At 38.3% G+C, this 27,542-nt stretch overlaps 1 protein-coding gene across 1 annotated transcript in view; it reads right to left on the bottom strand.

Annotated features, from left to right (window-relative positions):
* The window catches only part of EFCAB6 (EF-hand calcium binding domain 6), a 274,701-nt gene that overhangs the window by 138,649 nt on the left and 108,510 nt on the right, over window positions 1-27,542 (bottom strand). The window contains exons 11-12 of the mRNA XM_032261403.1: window positions 9,756-9,866; window positions 5,708-5,816 (exon numbers count right to left, since the gene is read on the bottom strand). Of these exons, the coding sequence (XP_032117294.1) occupies window positions 5,708-5,816; window positions 9,756-9,866 (220 nt within the window). The remainder of the gene's footprint in view (window positions 1-5,707; window positions 5,817-9,755; window positions 9,867-27,542) is intronic.

Below are 27,542 nucleotides of genomic sequence, written 5' to 3' on the forward strand. Positions count from 1 at the left end.
GTGTGTGTGTGTGTGTGTGTGTGTGTGTGTGTGTGTGTGTGTGTGTGTAGGGGAATGCTAGAACTTTCTAGGTGCAGTTCCTATATCATTCTGTATCAGGACACAACCTTGGGAGAGGAATGAGGTCCATTTCTCAAGCTCAGGCTGACTCCCTTCCCCACAGGCTTGAGTGGCTTGAACAACTAACTACTCCTCACTTCCCTACCCCACCTGAGAGCTGGGGGAGTTCAACCGCATGGGGCACAAAGCTTCCCATCAGTTCAATTACAGTTTGCCAATTTAGTAAGAATAAATTATGCTAGTTTTCTCCACCAACAATCTCATCCATTACATAAATGGACAATTACTTTGCAAGAAAAATTTCAGGCATGCCGCATAAAGAAAACAACTCATGAGCAAAATACCATGAGGCAAATTTCTTCCCCTAGAAGAAACATGTATCAATAAGTAGGCTGAATACCAAAACTGAGAGATACTGTTTACTGGAAACACAGGGTAAATAAAGAACCCTCACCTCATATGGAGACATAGTGAATATTAACCTGACAAAAGGATTTGTTAAGTAAGCGATAAAGCAGTGTGCAAATGTCAACTATTATTTGGGGGTCCAAAATCTGAAAAGAATATAAGGTTCTCTAAGTACTTTAGGAGATATATGCATGCTTACCATTTGGCTTGGGAGTCATAATCAATTCTTTAATGTCTAAATCGAAATCAATGACAGCTTATTTTTTAAGTGACTTTGATAAATTTACATCATTGTGGAACCATCACCACTATCTAATTCTAGAATGTTTTCAGCACCCCCAAAAGAAACCTTGTGCACATTTGCAGTCACTCCCCATTGCCAGCCCCAGCCTAAGGCAATGACTCCATTTTCTGTCTCTAGATATTTGCCTTTTTCCAGATATTTCATGTAAATAGAATCATAAATACATGGTTTCTTGCATCTGGCTTCTTTCTCCGAGCATAGTGCTTTTGAGGATCATCCATGTTGTAGCATGTATCAGTATTTTGCTCCTTTTTATTCCCAGTTGAGCACTACATTGCCAGATTTTGTTTATCTTGTCACAAGTTGATGAACACTTGGATTGTTTCCAGTTGGAAAATTGTGAATAATGTTGTTATAAGCATTTGCACGCAAGTCTTTGTGTGGACATGTTTTTATTTCTTTTGGGCAGATACCTAGGAGTGGAATTGTTAGGTCCTATGAGTCACATTTAATTTTTAAAGAAACTGCCATGCCGTTTTCCACAGTGGCTGTGCCATTTTGCATTTTCACCTGCAACATATCAGAGTTCCAGCATCTCCACATTCTTGCCAACTTTCGTTATTGTCTGTCTTTTTGATTATAGCTATCCTAGAGGGTGAGAGGTGGTATCTAGTGGCTTTGGGCTTCTCTAGTGACCAATACTGTCAAGTATCTTTTCACGGGTTCATAAAAGATTGTATTGGCTGTTCATAGATCTTCCTTGGTAAAATGCCTATTAATATATTTTACCCATTTAAAAAATTAGGTTGTTTTCTTATTGAGTTCTAAAAGTACTTGTATATTCTCGATGCAAGTCCTTTACCAGATAGAAGATTTGCATATATCTTCTCCCGGTCTGTGGCTTTTCACTTTCTTAAAGGTGTCTTTTGAAGCATAAAACTTAATTTTTATAAAATCCAAAGTATTTTTTTTTCAATATGTGTTATATTTTGATGTCATTAATAAATGTTTGCCTAACACAAGGTCACAAAGATTTATATATGTTTTTCTTCTAAGGGTTTTATCAGTTTAGCTTTTATATTTAGATCTATTTGTGTATGGTATAAGGTAAGGAACTGAATTCATCTTTTTGCATATAGATATCCAATTGTCCTCTTAACATTTTAACACACATTTTCCTTTCCTCCACTGACTTTGTCAAAAATAAATTGACCATAAATGTAAGGGTTTATTTATGGACTTTCAATTCTGTTCCATTGATCTGTATGTCGGCCCTCAAATCAATAATGCAGTCTATACTACTATGATTCAAAATCTTTACACTATGATTCAAAATCTGGAAGTGTAAGTATTCTAACTTTGTTCTGATTTTCCAAGATTATTTTGGCTGTTCTTCTACCTTTGTATTTCCACATGAATTTTCAGACAGTTTTTCAAAAGCAACAAGCAAAAAAAAAAAGCCAGCTGGGATGTTGATAGGGTTTGTAATGAATCTATAAAACAATTTGGAGAGAATTGTCAGCTTAATAATATTGCCTCCAATCTGTAACTATGGAATGTATTTTCATTTATTTACATTATTCTTTACTTTCCTTTAACAATGTTTTGTAATTTTCAGTGTACAAGTTTGGCGCTTCTTTTGATAAATTTATTTCCAGGTATTTTATTCTTTTTGATGCTATTGTGAATGGAATTGCTTTCTGAAGTTCCTTTTCAGATTCCTCATAGCTAGTTTATAGAAATATAACTTTTTTTTGTACATTAATTTTATATTTCTGTGAGCTCATAAATTCATTTATTAGTTCTAGCAGCATGTGTATACACACACATGCACAAATTCCTTAGAATTTTCTACACACAAGATTGTATTGTCTGTGAACAAAGAGAGTTGTTACTTCTATCTTTTCAATCCTGATGCCTTTTTTCTTTCCTGATTGGATGGTCCAGAACTCTAGCAGTGTTGACTGAGTATCAAGAGCTGATATTCTCGTGCTGTTCCTGATCTTAGGGGGAAGGCGTTCAGCCTTTTACCATTAACTATGCTGTTGGCTATGGGTTTGTTGCAAATGCCCTTTATCAGGTTAAGGTATTTCTCTTCCGTTCTAATTTGCGGAAAGTTATTACCACAAACAGGTGTTTGATTTTTCAAATGCCGTTTTTGCATCTATTGAGATAAGCACATAATTTTGTCCCTAACTCTATTAATGTTGTATATTATATTAACTGATTTTGGGGGAAGTGAAACCCACACTGTAATCCTGCGATAAATCCCATGTGGTCACAGCACTTGATCCTTACCATGTGTTGCTGGATTTGGTTTGCTAATATTTTGTTGAGAATTTTTGCAACTATAATCACAAAGGATATTGGCCTGTGGTTCTTTTCTTGTGATGACTTTGCTTGTTTTTGGTATCAGGATAATACTAGCCTCACACAATGAGTCTGGAAGTGTTCCTTCTTCCTGTGTTTTCTGAAAATTTGTGAAGGAAAGGCACGATTTTTGTAAGCAATCATTGTAGTCTTCACTGTGGAAAATTTGCACATTTTTGTAAGATATATTTCTAGATATTTGATTTTTTTAAATGTTATTAGAAATAATAGTTTGAAAATTCATTTTTCTAATTCTTTATTGCAGATTATAGAAATATTGATCTTTGTGTATTGACCTTGTATCCAATGACCTTCTAAATTCTATTATTAACTCTAATGTTGTCTGTGAAGGTTCTATTGGACTTTCTAGTAACAAAATCATGTCAGCTACAAATAATAACATCAAGACTAGGTTAAAAAGGCAGGATGTAAATTGCTTCTGGATCATTGATAGGAAGTGAGCCACACCTAATTTTAATGTAAGTGGTCACAGCAGCTGATTCCACTTGCAGAGTTGGTGGCAGCCTTTGGAGTCAGCACATATACCAAATGGAATGCATGCCTTGGCGTGGATGTAAAGCAGTCTTTCTTCTAAACATTCTGCATCCTTCTCTAGAGCAGGAGAGAGATCCGTTTCCCACGACTGCCCTGAGCAGCCAGGCAAAACACCCAGACCTGCCCACTCCTGGCTCCCACCCTTGTCCTCCTTCTTACCTAGTCCCTTCCGTGGCGAGGAACATAGTGGGGTGGGAGGTGGGGAGGGGAGGAGAGGGGAGGGGAATCTCACTCTGAAACCATGCACTATGTAACTGTAAAGCATCTGCTTGTTAATGTCATGATGTGATATCCCAGATTGTGAGCTCATCGGCAAAGACTTAGCATCAATCATCTGTGTGCTTAGCCTGAGTGCCCAGCGCAGGGCCCAGCATGGACTACGTACTCAATTCTTTACCCACACAGTTTATTGATCTCTAGTCGAATAGCACAACAATAACTTTTAAATAGTCTCATAGTTGGAGTGATTCATGTTATTGTACAGTCCTCCATTAAAGGAAATGAAGGTTTCCCTATTTTTAATTAAATTACTTCTTCAGTATACTATTAGAACTTGAGGAGGGTTAACACACAAAGGCTTCGTTTGTCTTTTCTCAGGTGGCTCAGCCAGCAGGGTCCCAGGCAGCCCCGCCCAGTGCTGGAGTGGCTGCTCTGGAGCCTGGCATCCTCCACCACCACTATCGGGGTAGCCTCAGGAGAGTTACTTAGCACTGAGGCCGCCTTTGCTCATCTGTCAGATGGCGATAATAATCACGTTTGCAGCCAGGAGTGGTGGCTCACGCCTGTAATCCCAACACTTTGGGAGGCCGAGGCGGGCAGATCACAAGGTCAGGAGATCGAGACCATCCTGGTTAACACGGTGAAACACTGTCTCTATTAAAAATACAAACAATTATCCAGGTATGGTGGCATGCGCCTGTAGTCCCAGCTACTCAGGAGGCTGAGGCAGGAGAATCGCTTGAACCCAAGAGGTGGAGGTTGCAGTGAGCTGAGATTGCACCACTGCACTCCAGCCAGGGCAACAGAGCAAGACTTCGTCTCAAAAATAAAAATAATAATGATGATGATGTTTGCCTTGCTGAGGTGTTGAGAGGATTAAGTGAGTGTATATACCTCCAAATCGGGCGCATAGTAAGCACTCAACATTATTGTTCCTTCAGAGACACAAAGTCATATAGGCCTAAAGATCCACTCAAAGAACACCACGTTTCTGAATCCACACTGTGCTTGGAAACCCCATGCAATGGCATTCTAGTATGGCGGAGGCAGGTGCTGGGGTCTCCACAGACAGCAAACCACAAACCTGTAGGCCACCTCCAGGCAGTGCTGGCGTCTCCCTGGAGCACCACCCTCACACTCCCAGACATCCCCTCCGCGGCAAGTTTTAGGAGGCTGATGCTGAACTAAGGGATGCCTTTGGCCTTTGAAATCATTTGTACGCAGTCCTACGTGAGTCTCAGAACAGTAATCCACTCTACTCCTCACTCTTTACTACAGCTTCTGTTACCGAACACGCTTAGCAAATGTCATTGCGTATCAAAAGGATCCAGCTGCTGCTTTCTAAAACAATATTAAAGTGAGACAGGAGCTAATGCTGAAAGGGAGAAAAAGCAGGTTGCAAATTCATGAATGAGTCTCTCTTTATAGTGCAGTTAAAAATTAAATAGGCTATTCTGGCAGTAAGAATATGCTCCTGTTTGGGGCAGCAAGTTGGTTAGGAACCGATCAACTCCAGGTCACCAGGTCTGGACCGCTAATTAAACAGTGACTGAGGACGAGTCACTGCATCCATTATGATCTTGTCACACATTGTTCCTGTCACTATTGGCACTTATCTTGCTGTATTGCAATTAATTTTCCATCATCTCTCCTCCCAACTAGACTCAACTCTTGAAGTCACAGCTTCTATCTCTAAGCGCTCAGAACAATTCTCAGCATGTAACAGGAGCTCAAGAAGTGTTTGCTGGAGGGATATGTGAATGAATATGGGGGTTTTATTGGTTTCATTCTGAGTGTTTGCATTCTTAGAAACAATGAGTGTTTCACAAGAGACGGGTTTCAAAATCTTACAGTGTTGATTATCAGTAATGCTTTCTTCAGGGATGCAGAGCGGTCTTCAGTGTGTCTAAATAACTTTGTGATGATGTTTTCCTTGTGAGATTCATTTCTAAAGTTGATGCTACAAGAGGATTAGGAGAAAAGCAGGAATACGATTATGTTCTTGAACTTTGTTCTTTCTTAATGCAAGAAACAAGCACCCTCACCAAAATAAAATAGCGCTTTCTTTGAGGGTGGCAATTTTTCCTGACAATGTGCTGCACTTGTGGGACTCAGGTGAACTTCAGTTACTGTGATAGGAGACACGATGAATGCAGGCCTCAGGTGCGGGAGAGCCTTGCTGTACCATCCCTTCTCCCCACGAGACCAACACACATCGGCCATCCTGCATATCTGCGGTTTTGGTCTCAAGACCACTAAAGGGTCCGTGGGCCACTCTGAGACCTCAGTGGCTGGGAAGCTGGGGGCCCTCCCTCCCGTGTGGGCAGCACATGGTAGCTGTCTCATCCACATGATAACTGAGGGCTCATATTCCGTTTTAGAACTGCGAGGACAGCAGCCTTCTCAGCCTCTCCCTTTCCACTGACAATGGCCACGACCCCCTACGTTGTTAGATCCCCCTTTTCCTCTATGGCCTCTTTCTTTCATCCCTGAGCTCAGGGCCCATCAGTGTACATGTGCTCTCCTGAAGGCCATGACCACCCACTCTGGAGACCAAAACCAAGTTCAACATGGGCTTTGCTCAGAAAGGGAGACTTGTCAGAACCTCATCACAACATCCCATTGGCTGCCTCTCTTTTCTGATGTTCTACTAGAGCGTCGTACCCTCCCCATGAAACGATGAATGACAATCAGTTTACCTGCAGAACCACTTTCAGATCTGTCTGGGAGTTTTTGTTGCTGCATCTATACAGCCATCTTAGCATCTTCCAGTTGTGCAGAAACAATAAGCATACGCCTGCCACTGCCTTCCAGAAACATGTGCTGGCTTCCTGAGTCTAAGTTCCTCACGGGACTGGTTGGAACCTTGTTTTTCTAGAGATCGCCAGCACTGGGGCATGAATAGATGCCTTTTATAGCAGTTTTTACCCACTGGGTAGCCCTGACATAGGGACTGGAGAGCTCCCTCTTGTGGGGACTCACTGCAGGACACGGAGCAGCAACCTTGGCCTCTAACCACTAGGTATCAGTGCAGGTTTGGATCTGAATCCTGAAAGATGCAATCCCAAATGTTGAAATCCCAAAAGATCAAAATCTCTAAACTCTAAAACCCCTAATGCCTAACATCACGAAAATCACAATCTCGAAAGATTAAAATCTCGGCCAGGCACGGTGGCTCACAGCTGTATCCCAGCACTTTGGGAGGCAGAAGCAGGCGGATCACAAGGTCAGGAGTTCGAGACCATCCTGGCCAACATGGTGAAACCTTGCCTCTACTAAAAATACAAAAATTATCTGGGTGAGGTGGCGCATGCCTGTAGTGCCAGCTACTCTGGAGGCTGAGGCTGGAGAGTTGCTTGAACCCAGGAGGCAGAGGTTGCAGTTAGCTGAGATCAGGCCACTGCACTCCAGCCTGGTGACAGAGTGAGATTTTGTCTCAAAAAAAAAAGAAAAGAAAAAGTTTAAAATCCTGAAAGCCAAATTCTGGGCAAGGGATTGGTGTGTTTTCAGTTGTACACAGCACAGTTGTATCATACTAGGTGGAACTATGACCTTGCTATTGTTGTTATTTGGAAATGAAGTATGGTTTAAGGAGATGCCTGTGGGTACCAAGTTGCCAAGGACAGATTTCTGGACTTAATTTTAGGTGTCAACTTGACTGGAAGAAGGAACACCTAGAAACCTGGTAAAGCACTGTGTTGGGTGTGTCTGTGAGGGTGTTTCCGGAGATGAGTGTGTGGGTCTGAGTGGGCAGGGAGGGTTAGGAGGGCTGTGGGGGAAAGATGTGCCCTCAGTGTTGGTGAGCACCGTCCGATCAGCTGGGAGCCCAGAGAGAACACAGCTGTCTCTCAGAGTTGTGACATTTTCTGCTGCTGACTTGGATGTCGGAAATTTTATTTTATTTTATTTTATTTATTTATTTATTTTGAGATGGAGCTTCGCCCTTGTTACCCAGGCTGGAGTGCAATGGCACAATCTCAGTTCACTGCAATCTCTGCCTCTCTGGTTCAAGGGATTCTCCTGCCTCAGCCTCCCGAGTAGCTGGGATTACAGGCATGTACCACCTAATTTTGCATTTTTAGTTGAGATGGGGTTTCTCCGTGTTGGTCAGGCTGGTCTCGAACTCCCAATCTCAGGTGATCTGCCTGCCTTGGCCTCCCAAAGTGCTGGGATTACAGGCATGAGCTGCCACGTCCAGCCGGAAATTTGACTCCACAAAAGTGCACTATCACAGTGTTGCCTTTGCGTGTATGCATTGTGTGTGTTATATGAAAACACTGAAACTTGCTCAATATATGAAGAGATGTCACTTTTGTTCACTGCGTTTGTGAAAGATAAAATTTCTCAAGATCTTGGCTCTTTGGGCAACTGCACAGGCAGTGGTGACCCATCGTGGATTTTGATTGATCTTGCCAAAGACTTAGGTTGTCTGTCACAGTATTCTGAATGACTGCAGTTATAAAACTGGGTGCATGCAATTACTCACGATAATGATATACATTTATATATTTCACTTTTTGACCTATTTCTTTAGGAATAGGGTTCATTTGCTCACAACTGTCACACTTATGTGATGGTCACTAGTATATCTGAGTGGTTATGCTTGTAAAAATATGTGTCATTATTGCCTATTTTATTGTATAATATGGCCTCTGAAGTGTTCTGTTGTGTTTTTATGTTTCTCAGATAAATCCCCTTCTACAAATGTAAATAAATATCTTTTAAAGAATTTTTAAATTATTTTTTCTAGAATTATATTTTCAGGATTTTGATCTGCTGAGATTTCAAACTTCAGGATGATGGTGTTTGAGGTGTGTCTTTTGGGATTATGATCAGCTCCCATCAGTAGCTTCCCCACCTTCAGTGTGACAACGAAAAATGTCCCCTGACATTGCCAGATGTCTCCTGGGAGGAAAAATTGTCCCCATTTGAGAACCACTGTTTTAAAATAAACACAACTTTAATTCTGACAGCTCCCCTAGAAAATGTGCTATCAGACAAGAAAATTATAAAGAAACAGAAGTAACTTCATGTAAGGGATGAACTCAGAGACTGCAGCTCTGGAGCAGAGAGGGAGGGCTCTGAATACCTGCAAGACTGCTAACCGGGCAGTTCATTCAATCTTCCTAAATCCCCGAGACAGGGACAGAACCCACGAAATGGGAATTAACACCATGGTATATTTTACTTTACAGTAGAGCACAGCACTTTCAATGAGCGTGCCAAGATTATAAAGCCTGTTTTTTGTTCTTTAAGATTCACATAGGGCAATGAATACAGGATACGTACCAACATAAAATACTTCTCGGCGTCAAAAGCTAAATTCTAAAATTTCATATCAAATATTTTTTAAAGCACTTTTGGGTCCCCACCACAATATATGTGATATTGCAAATCTGAGGTTATAACAGGTATTAGAACTAAAACAGAAATAATGAGAGACAAATAATTTCCAAGACCCATGATATCTGCGCCACCACACAGTGGCTGGAAAACAAAGGAACATGTATTGTCCCTTTCCATGTAATGCCTAACAAATACACATTTATATACAATGTTACAAGGACGTGCTTAGAGCTGGGAGGAGCGCTGCCATGCCTCTGTGCCTGGAGCCTTTGTGGTCTGTAGCTGCCTCCACCACACTCTGAGCAGGTGACTGAGTTAAGATTGTATCGTCTTATGTTTCTCATCCAGAAATTGAAATAATAATTATACTAACCTTAAAGTTTAAGGCAGCTTTAAATAAGAAACATTTGTAAACAGTAAATCATTATATAAAAGTTGGCAATTATTCAGTGGAGACTAATTGATCATTCAATAAATGCAGAAAAAGGAACACAGATATTCTCTGATCTTTTGTGTACTATGTGTAACTAAAATTTTTTTTTTTTTAACGTACCTATTTCTTTTTGTCAGGGAGCCTTTATTGCTAATTTCCAACCCCTGATGCTCATGAAATGATGTTAGAAATTGCTTCCAGTTGATTTTAGTGGTGGCTTTAAGTCCAAATCTGGATTTAAAAAATAACAACAAAAATATTACTTTAAACATTTTTTTCTGTGACACTCCATAGGTACTTAATGTTGAACTGAAAATAGCAGCAATGCATTTATATGAAGTTTCAAATATAATGTAAACAAAATCATTTAGTAAAATTGTACTATGAATTGATTTTTTAAAACGAAGGAAAAATCAAACTGGTATTAGATCTGCATGACTCTATATTGTTAATGGTAGCATACACTGAAGGAAGCATCTAAGGGATTTGATTAAAATTATAATGTCCATAAAATAATTCTTTCAAATTCATCATTTAAAGCACCTCTCTATTGTGGCAGGGAGGACAATGGCCTCCATGTGTCCACTCTCTCTAATCCTGAGCCTCTCTGAATCCATTCTCTGCCCCAGCAAAGGGACATGGTGGATGTGGTAAAGGGCAGACCTGGAGATGGAGAGACTCTCCTCGTTTACCCAGGTGGGCCCACCCTAATCCCATTGATTCTTGAGATTGGAAAGCTCTTCCTAGCTGCAGCCATAAAAAGACTTCAGGACAGTGGGCAGGGATAGGACGCTGGTGGCTTAGGACGACAAAGAAAGGGGCTGTAAACCAATACATGCAGGCGGCCTCTAGAAGTTGGAAAAAGCAAGAAAGGAATCTGCCTCAGATTACCCAGAAGGAACAAAGCCCTACTGACTCTTTGATTCCAGCCTAGTGAGACCCAGGCTGGGCTTCTAACCTAACGAACATTAGGAGAATACGTATGTTGTTTTAAGCCACTAGGCTTGTATACTTGGTTATGGCAGCAATAGAAAGTTTGTACAGATTAAAAGTCTTGTCAAGAATCATTAGTTAGAAAATTGTTCCAAAACTCATTTCCAAAGTGAATATGGTCCCATGATTCAGGGACCAATGATTTCAGAGTTACAAGATGCCCGCAGGAGCAACCTGATGTGAGCACAGGTTTCAGAAAGACCAGAGTGCAAGTCCCTGCTCCTGCACTTCCTACTGATGTGACGTCAGACACACTGCTCACTATGCTGATTCTGTATTCCTCTCATCTGTAACATGAGAAAAATACCACCTACTGGGAGCGTTGTGATAACGATGAGAGCTAATAGGTCAAAAAGCCTCTACTGCAGGCTGGAAAACCAGCAGTGTTCCCTCACATACACTCTCCTGCATCACATACACTGACCTTCTGTGACTTACAAACTAAGCCATACCTAGCCTTCCTTAGCAGGATGGCAAAAAGTAGTTTTGGCTTAGTTCCTTAGATAATCGATATGAGATCTCAAAGTGGGCATGAAGCAGATGGCCCTGTTTTGATCGCTAAAACTTAGTGGCTGAAAAGAACTGGTTAGACAAACAAATTATCTACATCTAAGGTATTCAAATATCCAGATAATAGTGGATAAAAGAGAGTGAATTTCAGGAGAAAATCTTTTGGGATGCTTGAGTCCCAGCCTCAGCACAAAAGAGAGAGGGAAGGATGCCTACTCCTCACCTGAAGGCTTGTGAAAAGAGCGGGTTCCACTCAGGGAGCTTGATTCCTGTCCCCTGCAATTGGGGGTGTGATGTATCGGTGCCTGATTCCCAGCTAGAAACCTTGCAGGTGAGAGCCAAGGGGGCTAGCCATTGGGAACAAAAAGGGGAGGGGAGTGGGTTGGTTGGCTTGCTACATCAGAGCCATCAGGGAAACAACTGCTGAGAGTTTCATGGGGATCAGCTGTGGGCCACGTGAGGGAGGGCACGTGCACGCACACACACACAGGGGCATCTGCGTCTTTGCCCAAGAAAGCCACCTGGAGAAATGAACAGGCTTTAACAGAGAAAGCTTGTTTTCTCTCTTCCCAGATTCCCAGGGGCCGAGAAGGAAATAGGCAATCAGTGGGGCCAGAGATGCATCTGCCTTCATCAAATGTGAAATCCAAAACCCATCAACAGCGCTCAGGAAAGCAAACACCTTTGAACACTTGATCGGCCCCAAGAACGCAGCTTCAAGCTCACGGCAATGCCAGTCAGGTGAGAACTTTTAGCCTCCCCTTTTGTTCCTCTCCTTCCTCTGCGCATTTCAATTCCTAGAGGAGGCAGAAACTTGGTTTACAAAATGAGGAAAGAGGAGAAGTGCAAAGTGGGGAAAGGGAGAAGCTGCCATCACACCGCCTTTATTCCTGCCTGCATCGGGCCCTAACGGGGAAGAAACACAATTCACGTTCAAATCAAGCTTACATCTCTGACGGCTGTGTGAGACTGGCTGTGGCATGACTACACTGAGGCTTTTTATATGATCTAAGACAAACCTGAAAAAGCAAGATCTGCTCACAGTTTTTATCCAGGAGCAAAAGAATTAATCCAACTGAGTAAATTTAAAGGGGCAGTGGGAAACAAAATTAAGTAGCCGTAAGATTACAGTCCATGAGTCTGCCCAGTTCTACCCAGCCAGATATCCATCCATTCCTACATCCGCATATACACCAAGCTTCACTTAAATTATTGCAACAATCTCCTAATGGGCTTCCATGTACCTACTCTGGCCTTCCTCCAATATATTTCCGTACCTCTACCAGCCTGACCTTTCAAAAACACAAATCCGATCAGATTGCTCTTGCTTAAAATCTGTCCACGACTCCCCCACTGCTCTCAAGATGAAAACAACACTCCTGAAACGTACAAGCCTGCATGGTGTGGCCGTGCTCACCTCCCCAGCCTCACTCCATGGCATGCTCCCTGGGCTGTTAGCTCCAGCCACACTGGTCTCTCCGTTCTTCCAAAGAGTTGTGCCCTAGATCCCTTATGCTTGTTGCTTCCTTTGCCAACTGCCACGTTGCTCATCTTACTTACTACCCACACTTGTCCAGTTAATTCTACTCCTCTTTCAGGTCTCAACACAATCACTGTTTCCTCAAGGAAGCCCTCCCTGATTTCCATAGCCAGTGCTATTTTCCCTCTTAGACTCTCTCATTACACCAAATATCCTTCCATTATGGCACTTATTATTTAAATATTATTATTACTATTGCAGCATCTAATACTTGTACAGCACTTTTGCTATGATTATGATTATGGCAGCTAATACTTGAAAAACGGCTATTACTTCTGCTGCTAGCATCATAGACATGGTCATGAGAGAGACACAGAGACTGATTAGTTGATTTTGTTAGGCACACACAGCCACATCTAAACAAGCAGAATGTGACTTTGGTTTCATGTACTACTAATCACATAAAAAATTCTTTTTTTCATCTTTCTGAGTCAAATTTCAGTCTTTCTTCACCAAAATTTAACAATTACATTGAAATGCTTTGTCAATATTATACATGTTCATCGTAATGTTCATCAAGTTAAAAATTAACTTTTTATAATGGAAACCGCAGCTGCTGTTAAAAACAAAATCAGCTTCTATATATTATGTTTAGGAAATTACCTCGCTCTGGGGAAAATATCAGAGATCTTTACTTAGTATCACATGCTAAAATAGATTTAAAAGAGGTCAAAAAGTTAAATGTAAAAACTATAGCTACAAAAAAAAAAGTAGAAAAAATCTAGGCATGTGCTTATCTGATACTTGAATAATTTTTTAAGCAAAACTTAAGAAATCTCAAATTTACTTATTTAATTACATCAAAATATAAGATTTTTGTATACCATAAACACAAAGCAAAATTTAAAAGCCAAACAACAGGTTAACAAAATTATAAATATATACAATAAATTGTTAAAGTTCTTAAAACATAAAGTGCTTATACAAATGAATAAGAAAAAATCTTGACTTCTTCCAGTAATGGTAAAATAAGATCCTCCTGCCCCAACCCTCCTGCAGATAATCACAATAAAATCTGGACATAATATCAAAAGCAGCTATTTGAAAGTACTGTGCCCACAGCAGGCAAAGTCTTGTGGGGGGAATGCATGCTAAGAGGAGAATTGTGGGGTGGGGGGAGTATTTTCAGTGCTTTTACCCTAGGATGAGGCACTGCAGCATGAGGGGTGGCAGAAATATCAGTTAAAAAAAAAAGTAGCCTTTATGGCCTGGAAAGCTAGAAGACTAATTCTAGCCCCTAGAGAGAAAGAAGAAATACTGGAAGAGAAAGAGCCAAAGAGGGATCCCCAAATTCTATCTAACTCACCATAATTCTTACTGGCTTCGAACCTCACCTGCTCAGAATATATACTCAAAATAGCTTAGCTAAACACCAAAGATTTGAACTGAGATCAGAGATGCCACCCGAGAAACAGAGTATGCAGTTTGAGTCCAATAAAATAATTATTGCCTACTAAAATAACAGAAAGAACCTTCACTAGAAAAATATAACTGAATTTAGAGTCTCCACAGTTTAACATTCCAAATGTCCAGGGTATATTACAAAAATATAGCACATAAGAACAACTGGAAACATGAAACCCATACTAAGGAGAAATTAAAATCAACTGAAATAACCCAAATATTGGCATTAACACACAAGATTTTAAAAGCAATTATTTTATTGAAGATAACTATCTTCAATAAAATAAATAAGTATATGCCCATAATAAGCCGAAGGATAGGACATCTCAGCAGAGAAATAGACATAATAAAAAGAACTAAATGGAAATTCTAGAAAAGAAACATATACTATCTGAAATCTTAAAAAAATTACTGAATAGACTTAATCAAATAATAGAGAAGATAGAGATAAGAGTGAGTGAACTTAAATATAGATCAACTGAACCCAACCAATATGAAGAATACAGAATATACACATATTTATAAAATGAATAGACTTAAAAACATGTTATATAATACTAGATGGTCTGACATACATGTACTTGGGGTCACAGAAGGAGAGGAGAGAGAATGGAACAAAAAAATATTTGAAGAAATAAAGGCCAAAATTTTGCCAAGTTTGACTAAAGATACACATTTCAGATTTAAGATACACAACAAACATCAAGCATAATATACATGAAAAAGGCCATGCAAAGGTACGTCATAGCTACAAAGCTGAAAGTCAAATTCGAATGCACCAAGAGAAAAGTGACTTATTAGACACAGGAAGATGCCAATTTAACAGAAGGTACTTCATTCGAAACAACACAAGTGAAAAGTTGTGGAACAATGACATAAAGTGCCAAAAGAAGGCAAAAAATTACTCAAAGATTTTTCATCAAGGAAAATATCCTTCAAAAATGAAGGAGAAATAAAGATATTTCTAAATATGATAAAACTAAGGGAATCTATCATCATCATTAGCACACCTAGACCTCAAAAAAGGAAGTTCTTCAGGCTGATGGAAAACGCTAGCAGATGAAGACCTTGACTCCTCCAAAAGGAATGAAAACAGTGTCAGAAATGGTAAATTTCTGGAAAAAAAATACAAAAGGCTTTCTTCTTCTTAATATCTTTTATAGATACTTAAAGGAAAAAATAATAACACACGCTAATGAAATATGTAACAGAGGTCAGTATCCGGTATTCATAGTAGTCCCACCTCATCCACAGTTCTGCTTTCCATGGTTTCAGCTACTCATAGTCAACCCAGGTCCAAAAATATTAAATGGAAAGTCCCAGAAATAAACAATTCATAAGCTTTAAATTGCACACCATTCTGAGTAGTGAGATGAAATCCCACTGTTCCATTCTACCCGGATGTGAATCACTCCTTTGTTTGGTGTGTCCACACTGCATACCCTACACACCTGTTAGTCATTCAGTAGCCATCTTGGTTGTCAGGTTAACTGTTATAACACTGCAGTGCTTGTGTTCAAGCAACCCTTGTTTACTTAGAAATGGCCCAAAGCAAAGAGTAATGATGCTGGCAATTTGAATATGCCAAAGAAGCTATAAAGTGCTTCCTTTAAGGGAAACAGTGAAAGTTCTTGACCTGATAAGAAAGGAAAAAAACCATGTTGTATGCTGAGGTTGTATTCAACAGTAAGAATAAATCTTCGTTCCATAAAATTATGAAGAAATAAGAAATTCATGCTAATTTAGCTGTCACACCTCAAACTGCGAAAATCTTGACACAGTATGTGGTAAGTGCTTGGTTTAAAAAGGCATTAAATTTGTGTGTGGAAGACATGAACAGAAACATATTCCAATTGACAACAATTGAGTTTGGTAGTATCTGTGGCTTCAGTCATTCACTGGGGGTCTTGGAATATATTCCCCATCAATAAGGGAGGACTACTTTATAAAGGACATAGGGCAGGATATAGGCCTATTTGATTGCACAGGTTCTTCATTTTATGTGAAGTGGTACAATATTTACTGCATGTAGCCTGGGAACAATTGGGGGTGTATATTACACTTCCCAGAGCAATCATCAAAAATTATGCAAAGCAGTATAACTAAGAAGACTATAAGAAAATTTAACTGGAATTCTAAAAAATATTCAAATAAGCTAAAAAGAAAATGAGAAAATGAACAAATAAACAGAAACAAAACAAAACAAAAAAAAAAACACCGGGGCAACGGGAAAAAAGGGAGACTCAAACCCAAATGTATCAATAATTACTTTAACTATTAAAGGAGTAAATATTTTAATAAAAGGTAGAGACTATCAGAATAGATTTATTTATAAAACAATATCCAAATTCATGCAGTCACAAGAGACACATTTAATGTAAAGACCCAGATAGGTTGAAAGTAAAAGGACACTATGTGGACCCATGTGATCAAGGTCAACACCAACAACGACAAGCCATGCTGACCCTATGTACAGTATGCTGTGATGAGAATGGCACTTTACCTCTGTGGTCTTTCTCCCCAGAACACATTACTCCAGTCTAATCAGCCAAATCACAACTGAGGGTCATTCTTTAAAATATTTGACCAGTAATCCTCAAAACTTGCAAGGTCATCAAAAAACAAGGAAATTTTAAGTAACTGTCACACTCAAGAGAACACTAAGGACACGTGATGACTACTAAGTGTTATGAGGCATCCAAGATGATATTCTGGAACAGAAAAAAAAAATCAGGAGAAAACTGAGGAACTATAAATAAATTACGGACTTTAATAATGATGTATCAATATTAGTTCATTAAATGTGAAAAAGGGACCATACTAATGGAAGATAAGAATAGGGAAACTGGGGTGGAGTACACTGAAATTCTCTGTACTGTCTTCACAATAGTTCCTTAAATGTAAAACTGTCATAAAATAAATAAGTTATTTTAAATAAGGGTAATGAAGGAATAGTATAAATAGCATTATGCCAATTTGACAATTAATTTGAAATGGATAATTCAAATACTGCCATCAACACACAGGATTTTAAAAGCAATAACTATAACTCTCCTCAATGAAATAAATAAAAATATTCCCACAATAAATCAAAAGACAGCAAAATCTCAGCAGAGAAAATGGACATGATAAAAAGAACTAAACAGAAATTCTAGAAGAGAAAAATATACTATCTGAAATAAAAAAATTACTGAATGGGCTTAACAAAAGAATGGAGAGGATAGAGAAAAGAGTGAGTTTCTTTAGATCAACTGAACCCAACCAATATGACTACAGAATACACATATATTTATAAAATGAAATGACTTAAAAACATGTTATATACTACTAGATGGTCTGATATAGACTTGGAGTCACAGAAGGAGAGGAGAGAAAGAATGGAAAAAACATTTGTTGAAAAATGCATATTACCAAAATGACCCAAGAAGAAAGAGAAATCTCAAATAATTCTGTATTAACTTTCTCAAATGAATTTATGATTTAAAATATTCCCCAAAAGCAAACTCCAGGCCTAACTGGCTTCTCAGGTGTATTCTATTAAACATTTAAAGAATATAAATAATGCCAGGCAGAAAGCAGAATTCAGGAAGGAAACATTTCCCAGCACATGTCCCCAGGTCAGTGTTACTCCGATCCCAAACTCAGACAAAGATTTTACAAGAAAAGGCATGTTATACAAACATTGCTCATTTAAAAAGATGAAAAAAAGTTAACAAAATTTAACAAATAGAATCAAGTAATATATGAAAATAATCATAATAATATATTATCACCAAGTGAGGTTTACTCCCAGGATGCAAGGTTGGCTTAACATTTGAAAATCAAGTAATGTAATTCACCATATTAATAGAATAATAAAGAAAAACTACATGCTCATTAGAATAGACACAGAAAAATCACTTGACAGAATTCAACATACTTGATAAACACTTTCAGCAAACAAGTAATAGAAAATTCCTTAAACTAATAAAGGACATCAACAACAGCAACAACAAAAACAATCCATGGCTAATATCACACTCAAACAAAATAAAAGGCATACAGATTGAAAAGAAAGATGCCAGCTTGCCTTTATTTTTAGGTGACATGACTATGTATTTAGAAAATCCTAGAAAATCTACAACAAAAGGACTAGAACTAATTAACTAGCAAATTTAATAAAGTCATGATATTTAAAGAAAATATACAAAAATCAATTGTATTTCTGATTATTAGCCATAAATAGTTGGAAAGTGAATTTTTTTAAAATTCCATGTACAGTTGCTTCAAAAAATAAAAACTTAGGAATAAATTTTAGACATTATATGTAAGATCTGAGCATTGTAAACAATAAAACTTGGACTAGGAAAAGTAAAGACCTAACTAACTAAATGGAAAGATGTACCATGTTTATGGAATGGAAAACTTAATATTGTTTAAGTGTTAAATGGCAATACTTTTTAATGTATTTATAATCCAAATCCTAGCAGGCTTTCAAAAAATATATACTGACAATTGATTTCAACATGACTATGTAGAAAGGCAAAGAACCTAGAATAGTCAAATGATTTTGAAAGAGAAAAACAAGTTTGGAGGACTCATACAATCTAATTTTAAGACTTAACTCTTTAGCTCCAGTAATCAAGAAAGTATGGTACTGATGTGAGAATATACTTGTAGAGACTAAAGAAATCCAGAAATATACTCACACTTATATGGTTAGTTGATTTTCAACAAAGGTGAAAAGTAATTCATTGGAGAAAAGGTTGCCTTTTCAACAAATGGTGCTGGAACAATTTGATATCTGCATGGAAACAGAATGAACCTTGACCCTTACCGTACACTATATACAAAAACTAGAAATGGACCCAAATGTAAAAGCTAAACTTTCTAAACTTCTAGTGGAAAACATAGGATTAAATCTTTGTGATATTAGATTAGGCAAAGATTTCTGAAAATAAATACCCCCAAAATATTACCCATAAAATTTTGTAAATGAACTTTCTCAAAATTAAAAATGTTTATATTTCAACAGAAAGAGTTAAGAAAATGAAAGAGCAAGACTGAGGGAAAATGTCTGAAAACACACAACTGATAAAATGCTTATACTCAGAGTATATAAAGAACTTTTACAAACCAGCAACAGGAAAATAACCTGATAAAAATGGACAAATGATTTGTACCATTACTTAACAAAAGAAGATATATGAATGGCCAATAATCACATAAAAAGAGGATCAATATCATTCATCATCAGAAAAAATGCAAATTTTAAACAGACTGAGATACCTCTACACACCTCTAGAACGGCTAAAATAAGACCGGCAATAGAAGTGTTGGTGAGAATGTGCCACACCTGGAATTATTACACACCACTGGTGGAATTGCAAGATGGTAATCACTTCAAAAAACAGTGACATAGTATCATAAATTTAAACATATACTCACCATGCAATCCAGCAATCTTATTACTAGACATGTACTCACAAGAAATGGAAACACATCCAGACAAAGACTTGTATATCAATAGTCATAGCAGTTACTTCCATAATGACCCCGAACTGAAAACAATCCATGCCTGTGTCTATCAGCTGGTGAATGTATAAACAAATTGTGGTATATCAATATTAAGGAGTATGACTCATCAATAAAAATTAATGGGATGTTGAGATATGCAACAACATAGATGAATCTTTAAAACACGGTAAGTCAAAGTGGTCAAACACAAAAGACTACCACTGTATGACTCCATTTATGATAACTCTCAGAAAAAGTAAACTTATAGTGTCAGTGACAGAGAGCAAGTCAATGGTTGCCGGAGGTGGGGGTCTCAGGAGGGGATTAATTACACAGGGCAAAAGCAAAATTTTAGGGTTATGAAGTGTTCTAAATCTTGACTACAGTGGTGCTTACATAAACAATTGCAAAAACCCATTAAACTATGCACTTAAGAATAAATTTATTTTATACAATTTATACCTCCATAAAGCTAGGATCAAAATTTTTAGACATAAAAATGGACAAAGGACATAAACAATTGTTGACAGAGGAAGTACAGGAAACTTTCAAACGCAAAAATATATGCAACCTCAATAGAAATCAAGGACATGTAAATCAAAACACAATGAAAAGCTGTGCTTTCACCTACCAAATCAGCCAGGGTGTTTAAATGGCAGTGTTCAATGCTGGCAAGAAGCACCCCTGTGAACTTCTGGCATAAGAATAAATTAACACTTTTCTGAAATGCATTTGAGCATTACGTAATGTAAACTTTAAAAATGTTCAAACTCTTTGATTCGAGGGTTAAGAAAACATCACTGAGCCATTAAAAATTAATTTCAAAGGTTTCTTTAATGACATGAAAAATGCTCCTGATATAATATTCTGTGAGAAAACAGAATGTAATTGATACCCCATATGGTCTCAACTATGTTAAGTATGTATGTGTGTGTGTACATGCATGCACAAAAGAAATTCTGGAAGAAAATATATCAAAATATTAATAGTAGCTATCTCTGGCTACTACAATTATGGTAGTTCATTTATGGTTTCCTTTATGGTCCAGTTTCCATGGCTTTTATAATCAGCATGAATAAACACAATTTTCTAAAAAAAAAAAAAAAAAAAAAAAAAAAAAAAACTCAGCAAGGTAATTTTGCTAAAAATCACATGAATATCCATCCTTAACCAAAGTCACAAACATAACAGCTGATTATTTTACTCCTAAAAGTGTCCCAGAAGCTCCTTTTATTGCCTCAGGCAGCAAGCAGCTATCCCTCTGGATTCTGACATTGGGAACCAAGTATCATTCTCAGTCCATCTTTCCCATCCTATGAATCCAGGTAGAGACGTCGCAGCATGTGACTTCATGCATGGAGAGGGCAGAAGAAACACACAGATCTGTTACACTGTTCCCAAAGAGCCTCTAACTAGTGTCAGAAGAGGCAGCAAAGAGTGACAGGGGCAGAGGGTATGATCACATCAGTCATAGGGACCCATGGGAATTCATGGTCTTTTGCCCAGGTCATAGACCCACAGTCCCGTAACTGAGGGGAAGTGTGGATATCTTTGAAGAACACCCTGCAATATAGCCATAGGTACATGCTGAGTCAGCTTCCCCAGAAAACTGCTGCTTGGTCATGGGCTTTCATGGTGGCAGAAATGGAGACAGTTTGTTGGTTTCAAAACATGGACTTCCTATCACTAAAGCTGAGCTGGCACTGCTCTGCCAAGTATCCAACCTGTCAACAGCAGAGGCCAACACTGAACAGTCAGCCAGACCCTTTCTCTGGGTGGACTTTGCAGGCAGCTGGTAAAGAATACGCTGGATCCCTGCCATCATGGAGGAGGGCAAGAGTAAAATTCAAAATTTGTGGGGATTTGTGTACATATACATCCCAGATTCAAATCGGCCTTCCTTGTCTAAAATGCTTCTGCCATTACTGTCATTTGTGGAGCCCTGGGATGCTGTATCCATCACCAAGATATCCCATGCAGCCTTTATCCAAGGAGCTCATTTGTTGGTGAAGAAGTTGTGACAATAGTCTCAGACCCACAAAATTCAACTGTCTTACCACATAGCCCATATCACCCAGCATAGGTGACATCATAGAATGGTTGTATACGTTGCTGATGACTCAATCACAGAATCGGCTAAGAGAAAATATCCTGTGGAGTTAGGGTACTGTGCTTCAGGATGCATTATGTGCCTTAATCCAGCTGTGGTAGCCCAATAAAGAGAACACAAAGGACTGAGGTCCCCGAGGAAAGCTGGGTAACTCACCAGGTGAACAATGCTGCCCAGCAAAGATGCTGACAGAGAATGGGAGACATAGAACAGACAGCGGAGGAAGGGCATTATAATGATCAACATAGATCTCATGACCAGCTACAATTACATGAGTTTAAGCAGCTCAACTGTATGTGGTTTCTGTTTTCCTATTCCCCCCACTGCCTTATACAAAAAGCACAGATTAAAAGCATTTTAGATTCTGGGTAGGGGCACAACAGGATTGACATCTCCCTGGAATAATATGGCAGCTGGCAGGACTTTGAACAGCTCCTCTTTGGAGAATACAAGGTTTTCATCCCTAAAAAGATGCTGAGGCTTGAATGGGTTGACAGCACTGGATATTCGTCATCTGTTAATCTAGATCCACTTTTTGCTCTTATCTACTCTGCATGACACCCAGGTGGGCTGCTTTAACTGGACTCTCATGCTCCTGGCTTTTGGCTGGTTTTGGCCAGCGTGAGGCGCCAGCAGGAAACTGGAAGGTGAGAGGAGAAAGAAGGTGAACTATTTATTCCCCTGGTTCTTGCCCTGCTGGGCAGCAGCTTGGCAATGGTCGTGGTCTTCTCCCTAACACCTCATCTCCTGAGGGCAACCCTGCCCTCGTGCATTTCAGTAACTGCTCCCTCTCTTGCCCCTTCAGGTCTACAAGGGATCATGGCTTCCCCCTGCTTGTATCCCTGAGATGCTTCCTCAACTGACCTTACTTGAACCTGCCTTCACGTGGGTAAAAGATCCTTAAAAAAACTCACATCAGTCACTCTTCTTAGTGTGCCATCTGCTTTCTGCCTGGACTCTGACCAATGTATGTCCAAATTAAGAAGACCTCCATCAGGATACAGAATGATTCCATCACCCCCAACACGTCCTTGTGTTTCTCCTTTGGAGTCACACCCTCCCTTAACCCATATCCCTGTTAACTACTGACATTTTCTCCATCTCTGCTGTTGTGCCTTTTCCAAAATGTCATATAAATAGAAGAGATCCTAAACACGTGGGTTACCAAGGTTTCAGTAATAACTGAAAATACGTCCCAGAGTTTTGCTTCTACACTTTACATGATTTAGGCTAAACGGCTTATTTTTTCTGTTTGCATAGTTTCTGCCAGGCTACTAATGTTACCAGCATGAATGGGAAAATTCTCAACAGGAGATGTTTGTGAGTTAAGACCTGCTCACATGATAGATTGACAATGTATGGTCTCTGGTGAACATGCAAGTTACAAGTTATAGCATTCATTTATTTCATCATTCCAACTCTTCCTTAAACCTCATCATATTTAAACACAGGTTTTATTTTTAACAGATCTATTTTATATGAAAAGCTAGGCAACATTGAAAAGCATAGCATGTTAGTCAAAGGGTCAAGTTAGCAGTTCAATTAAAGTCTACCCTTTTATTAAGAAAACGCTACACACATGCACACCCCACATGCATACACACATGGAAAACAGCTTTTAAAGTCTAAAATATTATTTGGATCCAGATTTTTATGTCTCATTACCAAGTTGTTAGGGTTTTACATTTACGCCCCAAATATTGCATATTTTTAAAATATCAAGCTCAAAAATATATGTTTTTCTGTACTGTCCATTCTTAAATTGGATGGTAAGAATAGGCACTCTCAAATCCTTTTGTTGGGCATGAAATTTTAGATTTTATTTTACCTCCTTCTTTACTCTTTCTTGGTATTATTTGCCTTTAGGAAAAAAACTCATAGCATATATTTTAATTGTACTTAAGTTAAAATGCAGTAAGCATGACTTTTTCTCTTGGTTTACAGTTATATGAGTTTAACACATGCATGGATTCATGCAGATTCCTACACTCAGGAGACAGAACAGACCCCTCTCCCCACACCTGTGGAGACGCACCTTCCCTCACCCCTGACCCTGGCAAATCAATGGCCTTTTCTCCACCCTTACTTTTTTGCCTGTTCCGGAATTTCTTGCAAATAGAATTCTACTGTAGCAACCTTGAGACTGGTTTCTTTGACTTAGCATGATGTCTTTGATGAGATTCATCCATGTTATGCATATCAACACAGCTTATTCCTTTTTATTGATGAGAAATAATTTTATTGCATAGCTTTACAATTTGTTTATTAATTTATCCACTGAGTTACATTTGAGTTTTTCCAGTTTGAGGTGATTATGAACAGAGCTACTGGGAATATTTGTGCATGGGTTTTTTAATCAACTCTAATTTTTTTTTAAATAGAAAGCATGACATTTAATAAAAGAGTCTATCTCAATAAAAGATAGACTCATCCTGGTAAATCAACAAAATATGAAACCTAAATCTAGAAGATGACTGAATGTTTTTTGTGATCCTCTCAGTGCCTCTTCTGGTAATACCAGGTGTTCTGACTCCACCACTTTCTCCCTGTGGCTTGAGAGGGTGGCAAAAGAAAGAGAAACACAGGGCTACCCAGGGGCCAGGGCAACCCCCAGTACCACTCACTGCCCAGCACTATTCCCCTCCTCAAATTTAGTGTTCTTAGTCCAGTATTTCATGGTAGAATTTAGCAGATTCTCCCTTCTTAGGAGATGACATTATTAGTCATAAGTCCTTAACAATCACTATCTAAACTCAAGAAATAGGTTAGAAACAAACAGCTCTCACAGTATGAGGAACCTCAATGTTCTCTGTAAAAATACAAAACAACATTAAGAAGGCAACTGGATGGACCACTGTAGACAGAACATTGTACCCAAACACCCATGTGCAGTAGAAATTTAGATTGATGGAACAGAATAAAAAAATACAAATTGGACCAAATTATTGATAAGAATTTAATATATGGCAAAACAGATACTAAAAACAATGGAGGAAAGAACATATAATTTAACAAATAATGGTAGGATAATAGATTATCTATTTGGAATATTTTTAAAAATTTGGATACCTGCCTTATATTAGGATAAGTGTCTTGTTTTGTTTTAAACAATAAGAAACACAAGCAGAGTCACAGATTTTTTATCAAGCCTGGGTAAGAATGATGAATTTACAGATCTTAAGCAATAAAAGACATTCAGAGGAAGATTCATGTATTTGATTATGTTAAAATGTAAACTTCAAAACAGTGAGGTATCATACAATGAAAGAGAAATAACAGACTAAGAAAAATAGCTGCATTACTTATGACAGAAAAGGGTTACCTTTTAATAATTATCTAATTATTTAAAAATATTAAACAAAATGTGATGAAATTAACCATTGGGGGGCCACTAATCAATTAAGACATGAAGAGAAGAGGAGACCCAGTCAGTGCTCAGGTACCTGGAAAGGTCCAGCCTCCGACACTCCCAGAAACAGAAATTAAAACAATCACAAGGCACTACTTTACACCTCATAAGTTATCAATATTTTAAAACAGTGTTAATATTCAATGCTGGGAAGAATATGAAAGTAGAACACTCACACAATGTTGACGGCAATGTGAATCACTACTCTTTCGAGAGAACAATTTGGCAGTCCTTATAAAAAACAACAAGAGTGAGAGGTGAAGTCAGAAAGACGACAGAATAGTGGGTCCCAGGCTTCACTAATCCCTCACAGCAAGTTCAACTAGCGAACGTTCACGGACAAGAACACCTTGGTGGAAACACCCCAAACTGGAAATAGGCCTGAATCACCTGTGTGGTTCATGGAAGAAAATAAAAACCACATGAAAAGGGCAGAAGAAATGGTCCTGTTTTAACCACATTCCCCCAAGTCTTTCCCAGACATATAAAAGCTAAGGAAATTCATCACTACTAGGCCCGCCTCAGACTATGGTAAGTATAAAATTTCTATGCAAGCCTCATGGTAACAACAAAACAAAAATCTATAGTTGATGCACAAAACAAAAATAGAAAGCATACCATTACAGAAAACCATCAAACCACAAAGGAAGATAGCAAGAGAGGAAGGAAGAAACAAAGGGCCTACAAAACAACCAGAACACAATTAACAAAATGGTAGTAGTACGTCCTTCCCTATCAATAATTACTAAGTATATAAATGGATTAAATTCTTTAATAAAAAGACACAGAGTGACTGAATGGATTTTAAAAAGACTGACCCAACTCTGTGCTGCCCACAGATCTGCCTCACTTTTAAGGACATACACAGACTGAAAGTAAAGGGATAAAAAAAGATATTCCATGCAAATGGAAACAAGAAAGAAAGGATAGTTATACTTACATCAGACAAAATAGACTTCAAGGCAAACACTGTAAAAAGAAACAACGGACATTATATAATGATAAAGAAACCAACTCATTGAGATAATTTAACAATTATAAATTTATATGCATCTAACATTGGAGCACCTAAATATGTAAAGCAAATATTAAAGGATATGAAGGTAGGAACAGATTGCAATATAATAATAGCAGGGGATTTCAATATCCCACTTTCAATAATAGATCATCTAGACAGAAAATTAATAAGGAAACACTGGACTTGAACAACACTTTAGACCAAGGGGATCTAATAAATATACAGAACGTTCTCTCTCACAGCAACAGAATATACATTCATCTCAAGCGCACATAGAACTTTCTCCAGATAGATCAGACAGTAGGCCACAAGACAAGTCTTGGCACATTTAAGAAGACTAAAATCACATCAAGTAACTTTTCTGACCACAATGATATAAAAGTAGAAATCAATAACAGGGAATTTTGGGGAAAAAAATCACAAATACATAGAAATTAAACACTATGCTCCTGAACAACCAATAGATAACAAACAATAAACAATATAGAAATGAAGAAATTTTAAAATATCTTGAGACAAACGAAAGTGGAAGCACACTATGCTAAAATATGTGGGATGCAACAAACGCAATTCTAAGAGGAAAGTTGACACCAATAAATGCCTACACCAAAAAAGAAGATTCCAAATAAACAATTGAAACTTATGCCTCAAGGAAACAGAAAAAAGGAGCCAACTGAGCCAGTGTCAGCAGAAGGAAAGAAGGAAAGATCAAAGTGGAAATAAGATAAATAGAGACTAGAAAAACAAAAGATCAACGAAGCTAAGGGTTTGTTTCTGGAAAAGATAAACAAAATAAATCTTTAGCTAGACTAAGAAAATAAATAAGAGGAGATATTATAACTGATACCACAGAAATACAAAGGATCGTGAGACTATTATGAAAAATTATATGCCAAAAAATTGAATAACCTAGAATAAATTTCTAGACATATACAACCTTCCAAGTCAGAATCACGAAGAAATGGAAAATGTTTTTTAATTGCCAACTTGGCTCCAGGCACACTGGCTTCTGCCAGTCCCAGAATACACCACGATGGGCAGTCCTTGGAGCCAGGGACCTGCTCCTGGGAGGCTCCTCCCACAGTTCTTCCTGTGGCTGCTCCTGCTGCCTCTCACCTTTTCATAGAGGACTTTAGACTTTATAAGTTTAGAACATGTGAAAATTTTAAGGAAAACCACTATGAGAATTGACATAAGATATTTAAGTCTTAAAGTGGAAGGAAAAAAAAAGAGCGATTAAAAAACTAAAAAAAAAAACAACCTCAAAAAAGCAGTGGCTCACGCTTGTAATCCCAGCACTTTGGGAGGCTGAGGTGGGCAGATCACCTGAGGTCAGGAGTTTGAGACAGCCTGGCCAACATGGTGAAACTCCATCTCTACTGAAAATACAAAAATTCGCTGGGCGTGGTGGTGCATGCCTGTAATCC

The sequence above is a fragment of the Sapajus apella genome, unplaced genomic scaffold (genome assembly GCF_009761245.1).
Source record: "Sapajus apella isolate SASKATOON/1434 unplaced genomic scaffold, GSC_monkey_1.0 scaffold123, whole genome shotgun sequence".
Classification (NCBI taxonomy): domain Eukaryota; kingdom Metazoa; phylum Chordata; class Mammalia; order Primates; family Cebidae; genus Sapajus; species Sapajus apella.